Raw genomic sequence first — 15,282 nt, 5'->3', positions numbered from 1 at the left:
GGACTCTCCAAAACGAGTCATCGATGTTCGTTGCTGCAGGCTACGCAGCTAACCTTTGTGTGCTAGCGGGCATGATGCCCATATCACTTTCAAGACCGACAAGATGCTCTTCGAATGTCCAAGCTTCGTAGAGAAAAGGTCGAGTAAGCAGAGGTATGCGGTAGAGATATCACTCCGGAGAATATTGTTGATGTGTATGGGGGTGGACAGCTGGCATTGCGTATCTTCTATGGTCTCACGAATCGTACTTGAAGTACGGATAAAATGGCGGGCTGACCACAGCAAGTTGAGTCGACCTCCCCCTCGTTCAGAAGCATGAGACCAACGGGTAGTCTATAGTACTTGACAGGAAACAATTGTCTAAGGGGATGTAATGTAATTCAAGGGCGAACGTTTTTGAAACAAAGTTCAACATTGCAGCAAAATTTCAAAAGCAAATATCTGAAGACGTAAACAACTATCGAATGTTTAGGTCTTTATGAGATTTGTGTACCTAAAATCGTGAGTAGGTTTAAAAGTCATTATGGTGACTGATTGCGCCAGACTAAACTTAGAATATTGAAATTTATGTTGCAAGAACCACCCTAGTGTGGTCACTCACGTTCAGTTAGACTTCAGCACACAATCAAACGTTTGCCCCGTACGCAATATGCAATAGGCTTTTTTGCACGATCGCCTTCCGATCGTTTGTGGCCTTCTACCTGCTTCGATCCAGTAGAAGCAGTCGATCAGAGAAACAGCAATTTTGTTGTAAATAAACCTCCGCCGCGATCGGTAACCGCAATAAACGTAATTTGTAGTTTGGTATACGAAATAAAGTGCGTAGTTCATTGACCGCGAAAGTAAACAGTGTTTTCGATTGTGGCAATATCACCGCGCGCCCTTAGTGACTGATACCGGGATTGAAAGTGAACCGTCGTCGCTCTATGTGCGTAAACATAAATTGGTCCTTCGAGCCGGATCAATCGCGGTATCGAACAGTTGTGCGTGGGCCAAGAGTGCTTCGCGGTTGTTAGATGGACACTAGTGCCATTGTGGATCGCGGACAAAGTGAAATTTCGCCATCGCATTAGTGATTTGTGGCGCGCCGCCGCCGCTGAAGAAAGTGCCCAGTGAAAACCCGCCATCTCATTAATTGGATTGTGGGGAATTGGTGCACCGCCGCCGCGTCGTTGAAGTGTTTGCTGTTTGCTGCTGCTGCTGGGCGAGGACGAATTTTGAGCGGAGATTTGGTGCAACGACGACGATCACCGGAACCTGAGCGCCTACGGACTGGTTGAAGACACAGGGAAGTACAGTGCATGTGTGGGTCTGTGGCTGTCCATGCATGAAGGAGCCATTAGACTGTGGGTTGAATGTGTAAAGAGCGATCCAATAAAGATATTTTGCATGCGAAACTGTGTCTTTTGGCTCAAAACGGTTCTGGTCCCTGTGGTTCGTAAATTGTGCATGGTCTTGGATTCTGCTGATACCTGGTTGGCTCGATTTTCGTTGGTTGAATTCCCCTCCGCTGTTGTCAATCATTGGGTTGGTCAGTTCGTCTCGCGGCGCGTGGAACGTCGAGTCGTTACGTTGTCACCAGTGCACAGTGGCTCAAACAGTGATCTTCTTGCGGTGAAAGTGAAGTGATTTTTCGATCAGTGCAAACGAACTTCCTGTGCTATAACTTTGAACAGTGACTTTGGTGGACTAACAAGTGACTCAAGGTAGTGACAATGAAGCCGGAAGACTTGAGAAGTTTGCTCAAGAAGGAGAAGCGCCTTCTGAACAGTTTAGAGTTAGTGGAGAGTTTCGTCAGTGACTTTGATGAAGAGCGTGATCGAAAAGAAGTTGAAGTTCGTTTGCAGCTGTTGGAAAGTGTTGTGAATGAGTTCTTCGATGTGCGTGATAAGATTGAAGTGCTAATGGATGAAGTTGCCGATGACGAAGTTCCTGATCCAGAGGAGTCAGAGAAAGCTCGAAAGGCGAGGCTGGAGAGTGCATCGAAGAAGAGAGACGAGGAAGGTGAAGCCATAATCAGTGATGTGCAGAACCGTTTCTGCAAGGCCAAGGCAGCGTTGATGGAACGGCGTCCGAAGAAGCAGGTAGATCGTCCTGGGGCGTCAGGTATGGCTGCCGGAACCACCCTCTCGAGAGTGAAACTGCCTGAGATCAAGCTACCAACCTTCGGCGGCAAACTTCGAGATTGGGTGTCGTATCGCGATGCATTCAGAAGCTTGATCCACCAGAATCGGGAGCTCACCGACATGGACAAGTTTACGTACCTTCGTTCATCGTTGACTGGTGAGGCCCTTCAGGAAGTCAGCACCGTTGAACTTTCCGCAGCAAACTATGCAGTTGCCTGGACTGCATTGGAGGAGCGCTACCACAACGAGAAGCTCATCGTGAAGGCATATCTCGACGCCATCTTTGGCATTGAACCGATGCGGAAGGAGAGCTACGAAGCGCTGAGCCAGCTCATCAGCGACTTCGAAAAGAATCTGCAGATGCTGCAGAAGCTGGGACAAGACACCAATGGCTGGAGCACTATCCTAGTCCACATGGTTTGTTCCAAGCTGGACAGTGTTACGCTGCGGATCTGGGAGTCATCGCACAACTCCAAGAACGTACCCACCTACCGTAACCTGATGAACTTTTAGAAGAACCATTGTGCAGTTCTTCAATCAGTTGGAGTGAGCAAACCTCCCTCCACCGAAGTGAAGAAGCCCAAGGTAAGCGTCAGCCATTCGTCCACATCCTTCGGCCGGTGCTGTTTCTGCTCGGAAGCTTTCCATCCGGCGTTCATGTGCAAGAAATTCCAGAAGTGGAAGATCTCGGAGCGCTACGATGCCGTTCGGAGGAATGGCCTGTGCATGAACTGCCTATCGTCGGGTCACTTGGCGCGGAATTGCAGCAAAGGATCATGCCGTCAATGTGGGAGGAAACACCACACCCTGCTTCACGCTGAAAGCAGCAGTGTCAACCCGCAATCCTCCGTTCCACAGACGGCAAAACGACCCCCAAGTGAACAACCATCTCAGACACAGCAAACACAGCTGGGAAAACCAACACACCAAAAAGCACCAACCACAAACCACAACGAACCCAGCACTTCCTTGTCAATCGTACAGACACAATCGCATAGCACCAACCCACAAATCGCCACAGACCATTCAGACACACTGCAACACACTGTAGCACTCCCAACACAAACAAACCCCTCCACACGACAAGTTCTGTTATCAACTGCACTTGTGCGTATCTGCGATGCCAACGGGCGGTCAACGCTGGCCAGAGCACTGCTAGACTCGTGTTCTCAGTATTGCTTCGTCACCTCTGAATTTTGTCGCCGCATGGACCTGGACGAGTTCCCCGATTATCTAGCGGTGAAGGGAATTGGCGGTTCGGGAAGCGTTTCGCAGAAAGCTGTTCGTGCTACAGTCAGCCCTCGTTTTGCCAGCATCTCGGACTTTGAGGAGGTTATACGCTTCAACGTCTTGGCAAAGCTAACTATTCCACTCCCGTACGAAGGGTTCGAAACAAGCCAGTGGAAGCTGCCGGCCGACATCGTTTTAGCTGACCCGGAGTTCTACCGAACATCAGAGATCGACATGATCATCGGTGCCGAATATTATCTCGATCTGCTGCAGGATGGGCGGTTCAGGCTCAACGAGGACGGTCCGACGTTCCAGAACACCGTCTTTGGATGGATCGTCTCCGGTCGCATCTCCAACAGCACACTCTCCGCACCTGCAACGACCACTACGCTTTGTTCCACGTCGGAACTCCAAGAACAGCTCACTCGTTTCTGGGAGCTCGAAAGTTGTCACCTAACGAGCACCTATTCCGTGGAAGAGTCCACATGCGAGGAGATTTTTAAGCAAACGACCACCCGCGATGAAGCCGGACGCTTCGTCGTATCGCTGCCCAGGAAGGAGCACATTATCGATCACCTGGGAAATTCTAGAAGTAGCGCCGAGCGTCGTTTCATGAGCTTGGAGCGCCGGTTCGCTACGAACCCAGAGCTGAAGAGGTTGTATTGCGAGTTCATGGAGGAATATGCGTCGATGGGCCACATGGAGAGAGTGAATGAGGAGGAACTGTCTGGATCAGTGTGTTACTTTCTGCCGCACCATGCTGTATTGAAACCGGACAGCACAACAACAAAACTTCGCGTTGTGTTTGATGCTTCGTGCAAGACCACGTCCGGCGATTCCCTCAACGATGGGTTGATGGTAGGCCCCGTTGTTCAGGACGACCTGATCTCGATACACGCTCGTTTCCGCCTGCACCGAATCGGCATAGTAGCCGACGTAGCGAAAATGTACAGGATGATCAAAATGCAGCCACGAGATCAGAAGCTACAGCTGATTTTGTGGAGAGCCACACCAGAGGAACCTATACAGGTGTTCCAGCTAACGACCGTTACGTACGGAACCGCATCCGCTCCGTTTTTGGCTACACGTTGCCTAGTACAGCTAGCAGAAGAAGGTCAATCCACACACCCAACCGCAGCGAAAGTTCTTCGGAAAGATTTTTACGTCGATGACATGATCACTGGCGTCGATAGCCCTGCAGAAGGCAAGGCATTAGTGGAGGACATGGTCAACCTGACCGATTCTGCCGGTATGATGTTGAGAAAGTGGAATTCGAACTGCGGAGAAGTGTTGAGCGAGCTGCAACCGCATCTACGGGATGACCGAGTTGTATTCGAAATGGATTCCCCGCCGTCGATCGCTACCGTGAAGACGCTGGGCCTTGTTTGGTGCCCTTCATCCGACGATTTCTACTTCACGGTGCCAAAGTGGAATACGACACCGGTGGTTACGAAGCGAATCGTGATTTTCGATGCATCCAAGCTTTTCGATCCCTTGGGACTAATAGGACCGGTGGTCGTCGAAGCCAAGATCTTCATCCAAACTTTGTGGAAGTTGCTTGTGAACTGGGACTATCCACTCCCGGAAAACCTGCAAACGCTTTGGTTGGAGTACCGCAGGAATTTGAGTGCTCTCGAGTCCATTCGTATTCCACGATGGGTCGGTTACACCAAGGAGTGCACTACGATCGAATGGCATGGATTTTGCGACGCTTCCAACAGCGCATACGGCGCGTGTCTGTACCTCCGATGCAGCTACGAGGATGGCTCTGTGCGCGTTCAGCTGATGATGTCCAAGTCACGAGTCGCGCCATTGGAGGATTTGAAGAAGAAGAAGCGCAAGCAGTCGACGCCACGACTGGAACTTTCATCCGCTCTTCTGCTAAGCCATCTTTACGAAAAGGTCAGCCAAGCCACTGGACTGACAATTCCGTCGTTCTTCTGGACAGATTCGAACATTGTGAAGCATTGGATTGCGTCCACACCATCCAGGTGGCAGACCTTCGTCGCGAATAGGGTGTCCGAAATCCAGCACCTAACGAAAGGTGGAGTCTGGAATCACGTCGCAGGCATCGAGAATCCGGCAGACGTACTCTCGCGAGGTATTTCGGCCACGCAGTTGGAATATCACTCCCTCTGGTTCAACGGTCCAGTTTGGCTAAGTCAAGGCCGGAATTTCTGGCCGGAGAACTCCGAAGTCGACGTTGAACTGCTCGATCCTGCTTCCCTTGAAGAACGAAAGTCCGTAGCACTACCGCTGCAAGCAGCAACTCCTAACGAGATCTTTTCGCTCCGCTCGTCACTATTCGCTCTAGTCCGACTGGTAGCGGTAATGCGTCACTTCCGTCACAACGCCCAGAGAGCTAACCGAAATGCCCGGAAACTCGGTTCAGTCAGCACGCAGGAATACGAAGAGGCCTTGTTGCAACTGGTTCGTCTGTCGCAAGAAGAATGTTTCCCAGAGGAGATTGCAAGTCTGTCCCGGGAGGATCAGGTGAAGCAGTCGTCCAGAGTATCGTCTTTGAATCCCAAACTACGAGATGGGATACTCCGCGTTGGCGGCCGGCTCCGGAACGCATCGGTTTCCGAAAATCGGAAGCATCCAATGATCATCGATCACCGTCATCCCTTCGCCACGTTGGTAGTTCGTCATTACCATGTAAAGATGCTTCATTCCGGACAACAAGTCGTCATTGCAAGCGCCAGAGAACGATTCTGGATCCCGAGCATTCGGAACCTCGTGCGAAAGGTCCTGCATGAGTGTATTACCTGCTTCCGAATCAAACCTAGATGCCAGGAACAGCTGATGGCAGAGCTGCCACCTGAAAGGGTCAACCCGGCACCACCGTTCCTCAAGGTCGGTGTAGATTATTGCGGCCCGTTTCTGGTCACCTACCCACAGCGTCGCAGTTCTCCCGTCAAGTGCTTCGTTGCGATATTTGTCTGCCTTGTCACCAAAGCCGTTCACGTGGAGTTAGTCGCCGACCTCACCACGGCCGCGTTCCTAGCGGCCCTGCGGCTTTTCACGGCCCGTCGAGGACGTCCAGCCGTAATCATGTGCGACAATGCCAAGAACTTTGTTGGAGCCAGGCGGGAACTTCGGCAGCTGTTAAACCTGTTCGAGCAGCAGCAATTCCAAAACGCTGTAGCCAGCAACGCCGCGGATGAGAGAATCGAGTTTAAGTTCATCCCGGCCAGATCGCCTAATTTCGGTGGTCTGTGGGAAGCAGCCGTAAAAAGCATCAAAAACTGCTTCAAGAAGATCATCGGAACTCGGACTCTCCTGTATGACGAGATGCAGACGGTGCTTGCACAGATCGAAGCGGTTCTTAACTCCAGGCCCCTCACACCACTCAGCAATGATCCTGGAGACTTCGAGGCGCTTACGCCAGGACATTTTCTAGTGCAACGTCCACTGACAGCAATTGCTGAACCCGATCTGGAGAATGTTCCGGCTAATCGTCTCTCCGTCTGGCAGAGGGCGCAGGACTACGGCCAGCTGCTCTGGAAGAAGTGGAGCACGCTTTACCTCTCCGATTTGCATAACCGGACCAAGTGGACCCGCCAGGGGGATAACATCGCCGTTGGAACCATGGTTCTGCTGATGGACGAGCGGCTTCCGCCGTTGAGGTGGAATCTCGGCCGCGTTACCGAAGTATTCAGAGGCTCCGACGATAACATCCGCGTGGTAGACGTGCGCACAGCAAATGGGGTTTTCCGACGAGCGATTTCGAAGATTTGCGTCCTTCCAATCAGGGATAACGCAACATCTACCAGCGATGAGGCATAATTCGCCTCCACCGGTGGTGCTTCGGCACCCGCGGAGGTCCTTGCGGCCTCCGCATCCCACCGTCGTTCTACCCGTCCCGGGTCTCCGGGACAACGTATTGTTTGGAGCCAACCGATCTTCCGCCCAAGACCCTGTCCATAAGTCCACGAATTCGAGGTATAATCGTCTGTTGGTGAAGGTAGTCGTGAGCGTCCAGTCCAGTTATGAAGTCCTGTGATGTCCTGTCAGTCAAATCGAAGCTCTAGTTCGAGCAACCCGTTTGTTCCGAGTCCATCGGATCTGTCACTTTGCGAACCTAATCACTTCCATCCCGTCGAGGTACAACCTGACCACCACCGCTGGTTTAGCATGCTGTAGCGTCAGTTAGAGTTTTTCCAACTCATCGACCGTCGTCATAGTTGCCGGATCAGCCCGAGATGCGGCAAGAGCTCGCCGCGACCGTTTGGTTCAGCCTTGACACCCGGATTTGGTCAGTATCGCACCACGTTTTCATCCGATTGGACATCCACACCGCCGCTGGTAGCGGCCGCGGAGGCCACGGAGGCCTCCGCTCCAGGCAAGTTGTTGTATTGTACATAAATCCAAGTGAAAAAGCACCCTCTCATTTGCAGCAACGTTGACCCCCTCCCTCGTCGTCGAGGACGACCGCAGGACAACCGCCGGACAACCACCGGACGACTACAGGACAACTTAAGTACACCCCGAAGAATCCTCTTAGCGATCGATGCTTATCTCGCTCGGGCCACCATCCGCATCGCCAAGCCCACTGAAGAATCTACCACCGGCATATCGCCGTAGATTTCGTCGTCTTCAATCAAGTAGCAGTATTTCCCGAAGATCAACCAGCCGTATCCGTCGAACATCCACCACGAAGCATCCGAAGACTAGAAGTTCGTCACCACCCCGAACCGTGTTTCGCGCACGGTATCCGAAGAAGACTGGCAACGAGAGCGAGCCGGAGAAAGCCCGTCGTCGTGGCCGACAGTCGACCACCCAGAAACCATCCCGTCGAGGTCCGCGGACCTTCCCCGCGGAGCAGAAGCACCGAGAGAAGAAGAGAGTGATTATTTGAATAATTTGAAGTAGATCCCTAGCAACACCTTGAATTAGAGCCTTATGCTAGTTTAGGAACAAATTTCATAGGTTATCAAATTAGTTGAAATCCGCTGCTTTCAAGGCGGCCGGCGTATGATTGCGCCAGACTAAACTTAGAATATTGAAATTTATGTTGCAAGAACCACCCTAGTGTGGTCACTCACGTTCAGTTAGACTTCAGCACACAATCAAACGTTTGCCCCGTACGCAATATGCAATAGGCTTTTTTGCACGATCGCCTCCCGATCGTTTGTGGCCTTCTACCTGCTTCGATCCAGTAGAAGCAGTCGATCAGAGAAACAGCAGTTTTGTTGTAAATAAACCTCCGCCGCGATCGGTAACCGCAATAAACGTAATTTGTAGTTTGGTATACGAAATAAAGTGCGTAGTTCATTGACCGCGAAAGTAAACAGTGTTTTCGATTGTGGCAATATCACCGCGCGCCCTTAGTGACTGATACCGGGATTGAAAGTGAACCGTCGTCGCTCTATGTGCGTAAACAGTGACCATCGTGGGATTCTAACGAGCTTGTCCTTAAGGCGGTAGCTGAAGAGAACTACTCATTTAAACCCCCCCCCCCCCTTTCCAGAGGGAAAGGAAGAGAGAATGAGATTTAAGTGAGTCGAACCTCACATAACCCGAAGACCCTCCTCTTGGGTATCTGATTAGCAGTTTTCTTCATTCTATAAAAAAAAGAATTCAGTGCTATAGGAGTGTCTCAAATGTACTTTAATTTTACTTTCAGTGGAAAAATATGTTCATTATGAAGCATAAGTGTACAGCTCATTAGAAACAATATCACAGGCATTGTTTATGACTTCTGTTTGAGCCTTGCATCAGTTGTTTACAAATTGATAACAATATCCACCCAGTTGCTTAGAGATGAACTTTGTAGTCATGTCTGTCTAGCCTGCAGCACTAGCACTCTAGCTTTACATGGAATTTTCATTGAGCAGCTCTTCCCGAGTGGCTTTATTTTCTCAGAACCATCACTATCTTCTGCGTGACAGTAATCGCCTGAAGGTCGCGAGCTCTAAATCGAAACTGGTGATGATGGCCGCCAAGCCAGCAGCCGGCAGCCCGCAGCCCAGACTGGATGTTCTGCTCTGCTCCGAAGTAAACGATAAGCACACGCCGCTAACGATCGAAAATTCTATTTCCGGACCCGGTCTGCGCTGTTGTTGTGGTAGCGCGGCGGCGGCGATAGTCGGTCCTCAAGCGGATGAGACGCGCAACAGACAGCAGTCGGTGACTACTCCACACGTGTGGGGATTCGCCTAACTTTAGAAGCAGACGACGACGACGACGCAGCAGAGTAGTGATGGCAACGCAACGACGACAGCGAGGGTCGGCGATGATGAGGACGATGATAATGTGGACACCGAACGATGCCTTTGGGGTGCTTGAAAAGCTCGTTTAGGAAACTCAACAAGTGGCGCAAACCGAAGCTTTAATATGGTTTGCTGGGAGGTGCATTGAGGGTGCTGGAAAATATTGTTTGACTGGTTATTTGAGCTGCAAGTCGTCCATATCCTGAAGAAGTTTTTTACATTTTTCCTCAAGTAGTTTTGACAATATAGATATTGGCTAATTCTCACGTACAAAATGTGATCATTCCATCTCAGATAGCTTGTCGTAAAATTCGCGCTTCTCTCCCAAGCCTAATTTGGTGCTAAATTTTGCGCGAAAATATTAAAAATTTTGATTTCATCACTCGTGAATCCCTTTTCCCAGTCAGGCCTCTAAACTCGAACTGAATTATTCATATTCCTTGTTCCCCTTTGAATTTAGCCTTCCCGAAACGGCCCGTGTCAAGCAGCGCCCTACACAATGAATGCAGTAGCCCCGCTGCCTCACCCTCACCTGGGCGACATCGAACGGCCCCCACTGCTGCTTCCCCCACCAGATACAATCAAAGGTCAGTCAGCACGCGGCAAAAGCTGGTCTCCATTGAGGCCTTTGGGGTTGTCATTCCGGTTACTTGGTCCCCAGCACGACCGGCGGCAGACGACGACGGAGGACCACGGTTGGACGATACTGGCAATCGAGCACGGAGCGACGACCGTTTTCGGATGACGCCAGAACGCCACTCTGGAAAACGATGACAACGCGTCGGACCGACCGCGACCAGGAGGAGTTAGAAACGCGGGGGAGTTGGTTTCTTCGCTTGAGTTGCCGAATTTTGCGGAAGGCAATAGAAACTAAATGACGAAATTCTCCGGATTCCCTCACCGACCGACCAACCGGGGAGGACCAAAAGGGGAAGCAGCAATGGAATTTAAATTCATTTGGAATTTATTTTGTCATAATTTATACGCTCAATTCTACGCTGCTTCATTGTGCTCTTTTTTGCTGATCCGGTGGGAACCAACTTTTTCTGAATGGCCATGGTTGGCATGCAGTGGTAAACGGAATGGAGCACGAAGATTTTAATTGTCCGATTGAAGTAGACTAATATTTGAGTGTCAAACAGGTTGTTCATTCTATGGCTGTCTAGGAGATCTGCGCTTCACACGTTTCATGGTTTATTAAAGTGGTATAAAATTCAATGCAATTATCTTTTAGAATGGGTTTGCTATAATGCCATGATTGATTAAATGATGTCAATTAGTTAAAAAAAAGTACGATCGGCACTTATATTCTCGTAGGCCCTGTTCATAGACTATGTAGGCTCATTTTTAGCCATCTCATATACTCCCTTTCCCCACTTGTAACAAGACTTTTGCCCACACAAAATTTTCAAAATTTATATAGACCGTAGCTTTTGGCTAAGAGATTACGTAGTTTCTGGACAGACTCTTTTTGAGTTCAATTTGTTAATCTTTCGCGAAGCTAGAACCGTTCTCGTAAAACGCTATTTTTTAGACAACTAATTTTTAAACTGTCATATCTCGGAGACCGGTGAACCTTTTTCAATGTTTAAAAAGTACCAATGAAGAATTTTCAAGCACCAATATATTGTTAATAAAAGCTCAGAATTTCATTCAATTTGGTTCACTGGTCTCCGAGATATGACAGTTCAAAAATTAGTTGTCTGAAATATAGCGTTTCACGAGAACGGTTCCTGCTTCGCGAAAGATTAACCAATCGAGCTCAAATTTGTACCAATGATGCACATATAATAGGTTGAAAAACATTCAAAATTTGAGAATTTTTGATGCACTCTATGAAAAGTTACAGCATGTTGATTTTTTTATAAGAGAAAAAAAAAATTGCCTATCTCAAACATTTTCTTCCCTTTTGTTCAGACGTATGTGAGCAAAACGCTAAGTGAAAACAAATTCCATTGATGTATTATCCCGTCGCTGGGCGGCGCACTGCCGACATCCGTGACTTCCGTGAAGTTGGCCAACTCATCACCAAGATGAACGATCACCGAAAAGACTTCCTCTACCTGGACTTCAGTTCCATGCCAGCCCGCCCCAAACTAGAAAAAATTCATGAGCTCATCAGCCAAAAAATCAACATTGATATGTCGAAGATGAACTGCATCCAACCAAGCATAACAAAATCGCGAGTCATCATCGAGCTCAAATGCCAGGCATATGTGGAAGAACTAGTTGCAGAACATAGCCTGAAGCATACTATCGAGCTAAACAACCAGTAGTATGCTATTCCGTTAGTCCCCTATGACAACGCGATTGAGGTTAAGGTAGCAGATATGCCGTCATACAAACCCATCGAGACCATTGTCAAGCACCTAGTACCATACGGCGAAGTTATCTCCTTCCTTACAGGACGAGAAGTGGAAAGACTTTTGGCCCGGCTTGCCCACAGGTCTGAGACTAGTCCGAATGCGGATTAAAAAACCAATTCCATCTTACATCCCTATGGACCCACTGCTTTCGTAGTCTACCGAAACCAAATTCGCACCTGTCGCTATTGTGTTAGGCCTCTGCATATTGGCCGCACTTGCAATGAAGTCCGCAAAGAGATGGGAATCGATATCAGCAGTCGCCTAACAGCGGCTCAAGTGGTGCAGGGGATGCTGCCTCCACCGTCATCATCACCAACAAACGATCAGACACCGTAAAACGATCATCGAAAGCAACTACTCCAGAACCTCCAACGAGGGCTTTTCCTTTAGTCAGGTAAGCCCTAGTATATGTTCTGCCGAAGCCTACACAGATATTGCCGTCTATCATACGATTTTTGTATATTTCTTCACAACATCACGTCCGCATTCAACGTCGACTACGCACATCCTGGAGCAACATCATTGCATACGCCAAACAACACCAAGTAACAAAAAGGAACCACCACCGATTCACATTCAACACCGCCACCATGCACCACCATTCAAGGACAATGTCAAACGCATCGCGGGGGTTTCCTCCGGTGAGGTAAGCCCAAGTACATGTCCTACCGAAGCGATTTCAGAAAAACAAACACTTCTTGCAGACCAGATTGCACTCCACAAAATCTCCATCCGATACATCCGCGCGATGATTGAATCACCACCATAGAGGCTTGCATCAAAAACATAACCTCATCGAATTCTCATACGATTTGTAAACATTGCCCTCAAATTTTTTTTGAGGGCAAGGACGGCTTTATGGACCGACGCCGAAGGAAAGAAAGAGAAGGAGACAGTGATGACGTCAGCGTGCAAGCGCTCATTCACCAATGTTCTGCACCACTACTGCTTCGTCACTACCAGTTCACTTCATTCATGGATCACAGGTGAGCGTAAACGATGCCGAAAACGAACGGCGCGGGCCGAGGATTCTGGACAACAAAAATACGTTGTAATTGACTTCACACGTTTGACAGCATCTTGTGATGACTTGTCAGTGTCATCCACACGGAGAGCAAAAAGTACCAGAACACATATCAAGTCTAAAACCAGAGACAGGGAACGCATTCGAGATTTTAGCTAAACTTAAGGTGAAACTTCTCAATCTTTAGGGTGATGGATATGCAAAGTTATAAAATAGCTACTATTAACATCTGCAACATCTCCAATCAAACCAAAATTGATGCGCTGAGGTCTTTCATCCGTTCTGCGGAACTTGATATCATTTTCCTGCAAGAAGTTCAAAGTGAGGAGTTAGAATTACCAGCGTGCATAACTATCTTCAATGTCGATGATCATCAACGAGGCACGGCTGTCGCGGTTAGAGATTCGTATAATTTACATAATGTAGAAAAAGTTTAGTCAATCGCATATTATCAGTAAGGGTGGGATCGGTGACTTTCATAAATATTTATGCTCCGTCTGGTGCTGCTTTGCGAAATGCAAGAGAAGATTTCTCGGATACTTATTCAAAACGACGCATCAACATAGAATTTGCGTGTATTATACGTCGTTTTGAAAAAGTATCCGAGATTTCTTCAATACTTCCGTGGCGCATTACCTTCATCATGCTACAAAAGATGTGGTGCTAGGTGGGGATTTCAATGCTGTCGTTAATCCTGAAGATGCAATAAAGACAATTAAACGTTCCATAATAAATATAAAATTTCCCATAAATAATTCGAAAAGTCCCAGTGAAGAAACAGGGGTGCAAGCAGTAATAAATAACAAAAGTTCCATAAACTAATAAAATAATGCATAAATAAATCAAATGTTTCCATAAATAATTGATTTTTGAGCAATTAAAAACGTCAAAAATGCAATGAATAAATCAATTGATGCAATAAAACTAAAAAAGCCATTTTTCCCACCAAATAACTTCGAATTTTCCATGAATAAATCCGATTTTTCCATAATAAATTAGAAAATTCACAATAAAAAAATATCCTAAAAGCAATAAAAAATTCAAAAAATGCAATAAAAAATGACGAAATTACCCATGAAAAACAAATGCAGGAAAGTACGAGACAGTGAAATGCTGAATCGCACTTATATGACTGAAACGACTGAAAAGCTTGCGTAACTATGATTGCAATTTACCGAGAAATTGCCTGCTGTCCGAACTCGCTATCGCTCGTCGGACCTAAAAAAGGGATAACATCTATGTTTGCATTATACCGGGCAAATTCTTGAATCTGTGGTTTGCCTAGAACCAAAACGATGCAGTTGCGGTGCATTGGATATCGGAAACTTCGGCGGCCTTCTGCCGCCTCAGTTCCTCAATCCTCTATGCGGCTTCGCCGCATGGTCTATATGATTTTTGGCTCAAAACGCATTTACGTTTATTGCTCGTTTTTTTTTGACATTTATTGATAATTTATTTTTTTGTCATTGCACTTTTTGAATTATTTATTGCTTTTTCGATATTTTTTTATTGTGATTTTTTTTAATTTATTATGGAAAAATCGAAGTTATTAATGGAAAATTCAAAGTTTTTTGGTGGGAAAATTGGCTTTTTTTTATTGCAACAGTTGAATTATTCATTGCATTTTTGACTTTTTTAAATGCTCAAAAATCAATTATTTATGGAAACTTTTGATTTTTTTATGCATTTTTCTATTTGTTTATGGAATTTTTGTTATGTATTACTGCTTACATCCCTGTTTCTTCACTGGGACTTTTGGAATTTTTTATGACGAATGATCTCTTTCTTATGAGTGGTTTATATTTTAGCCAAGATGCAACAGGTTGCAGCAATATTAGCCCAATGTGCAAACGTCTAATGAGTGCAGCGCATCTGGCTGATTCGTGGGAGATACTGCTGTGAAATAGGGTGGAGTTTTCTTTCATCAGATCAAACACTGCTTCAAGGCTTGATCTCATCTTGGTGTCAAATGCAATGAGACTCCAGTTATGTACTGCACATTTTGCAGTAACGGCATTTTCGGACCACAAGGCTTATATAACACGAATGGCTCTTCCTAACTCGGGTACTCCTGCTGGACGTGGAATTTGGCGCCTCCAACCGCATATACTGAATGATGCTGAGGTCATGAACGAGTTGACTAGGAAATGGGTATACTGGGCGCGTTCTAGAAGAAACTACCGTTCCTGGCTTAAATGGTGGGTTTTATTTACGAAACCAAAACCAATCTCCTTCCTAAAATGGAAAACGTCAATCGTACATCGGGACTTCAGGGACTCCATGGAATTGTATCGCCGTCTACTGAAAGAAGCATACGACAA

The 15,282-nt window shown here is 47.4% G+C and overlaps 1 protein-coding gene across 1 annotated transcript; it reads left to right on the top strand.

The window, feature by feature from the left end:
* Positions 1 to 1,715: 1,715 nt before the first annotated feature.
* LOC134286406 (uncharacterized) lies at positions 1,716 to 7,145 on the top strand. Its single transcript, XM_062848017.1, has 2 exons — positions 1,716 to 2,619; positions 2,668 to 7,145. Exons 1-2 carry the CDS (start codon positions 1,716 to 1,718, stop codon positions 7,143 to 7,145), a joined length of 5,382 nt encoding a protein of 1,793 aa, XP_062704001.1.
* Positions 7,146 to 15,282: the final 8,137 nt, after the last annotated feature.

The sequence above is a fragment of the Aedes albopictus genome, chromosome 2 (assembly GCF_035046485.1).
Source record: "Aedes albopictus strain Foshan chromosome 2, AalbF5, whole genome shotgun sequence".
Taxonomy (NCBI): domain Eukaryota; kingdom Metazoa; phylum Arthropoda; class Insecta; order Diptera; family Culicidae; genus Aedes; species Aedes albopictus.
This window is presented reverse-complemented; position numbering and strand designations above follow the sequence as displayed.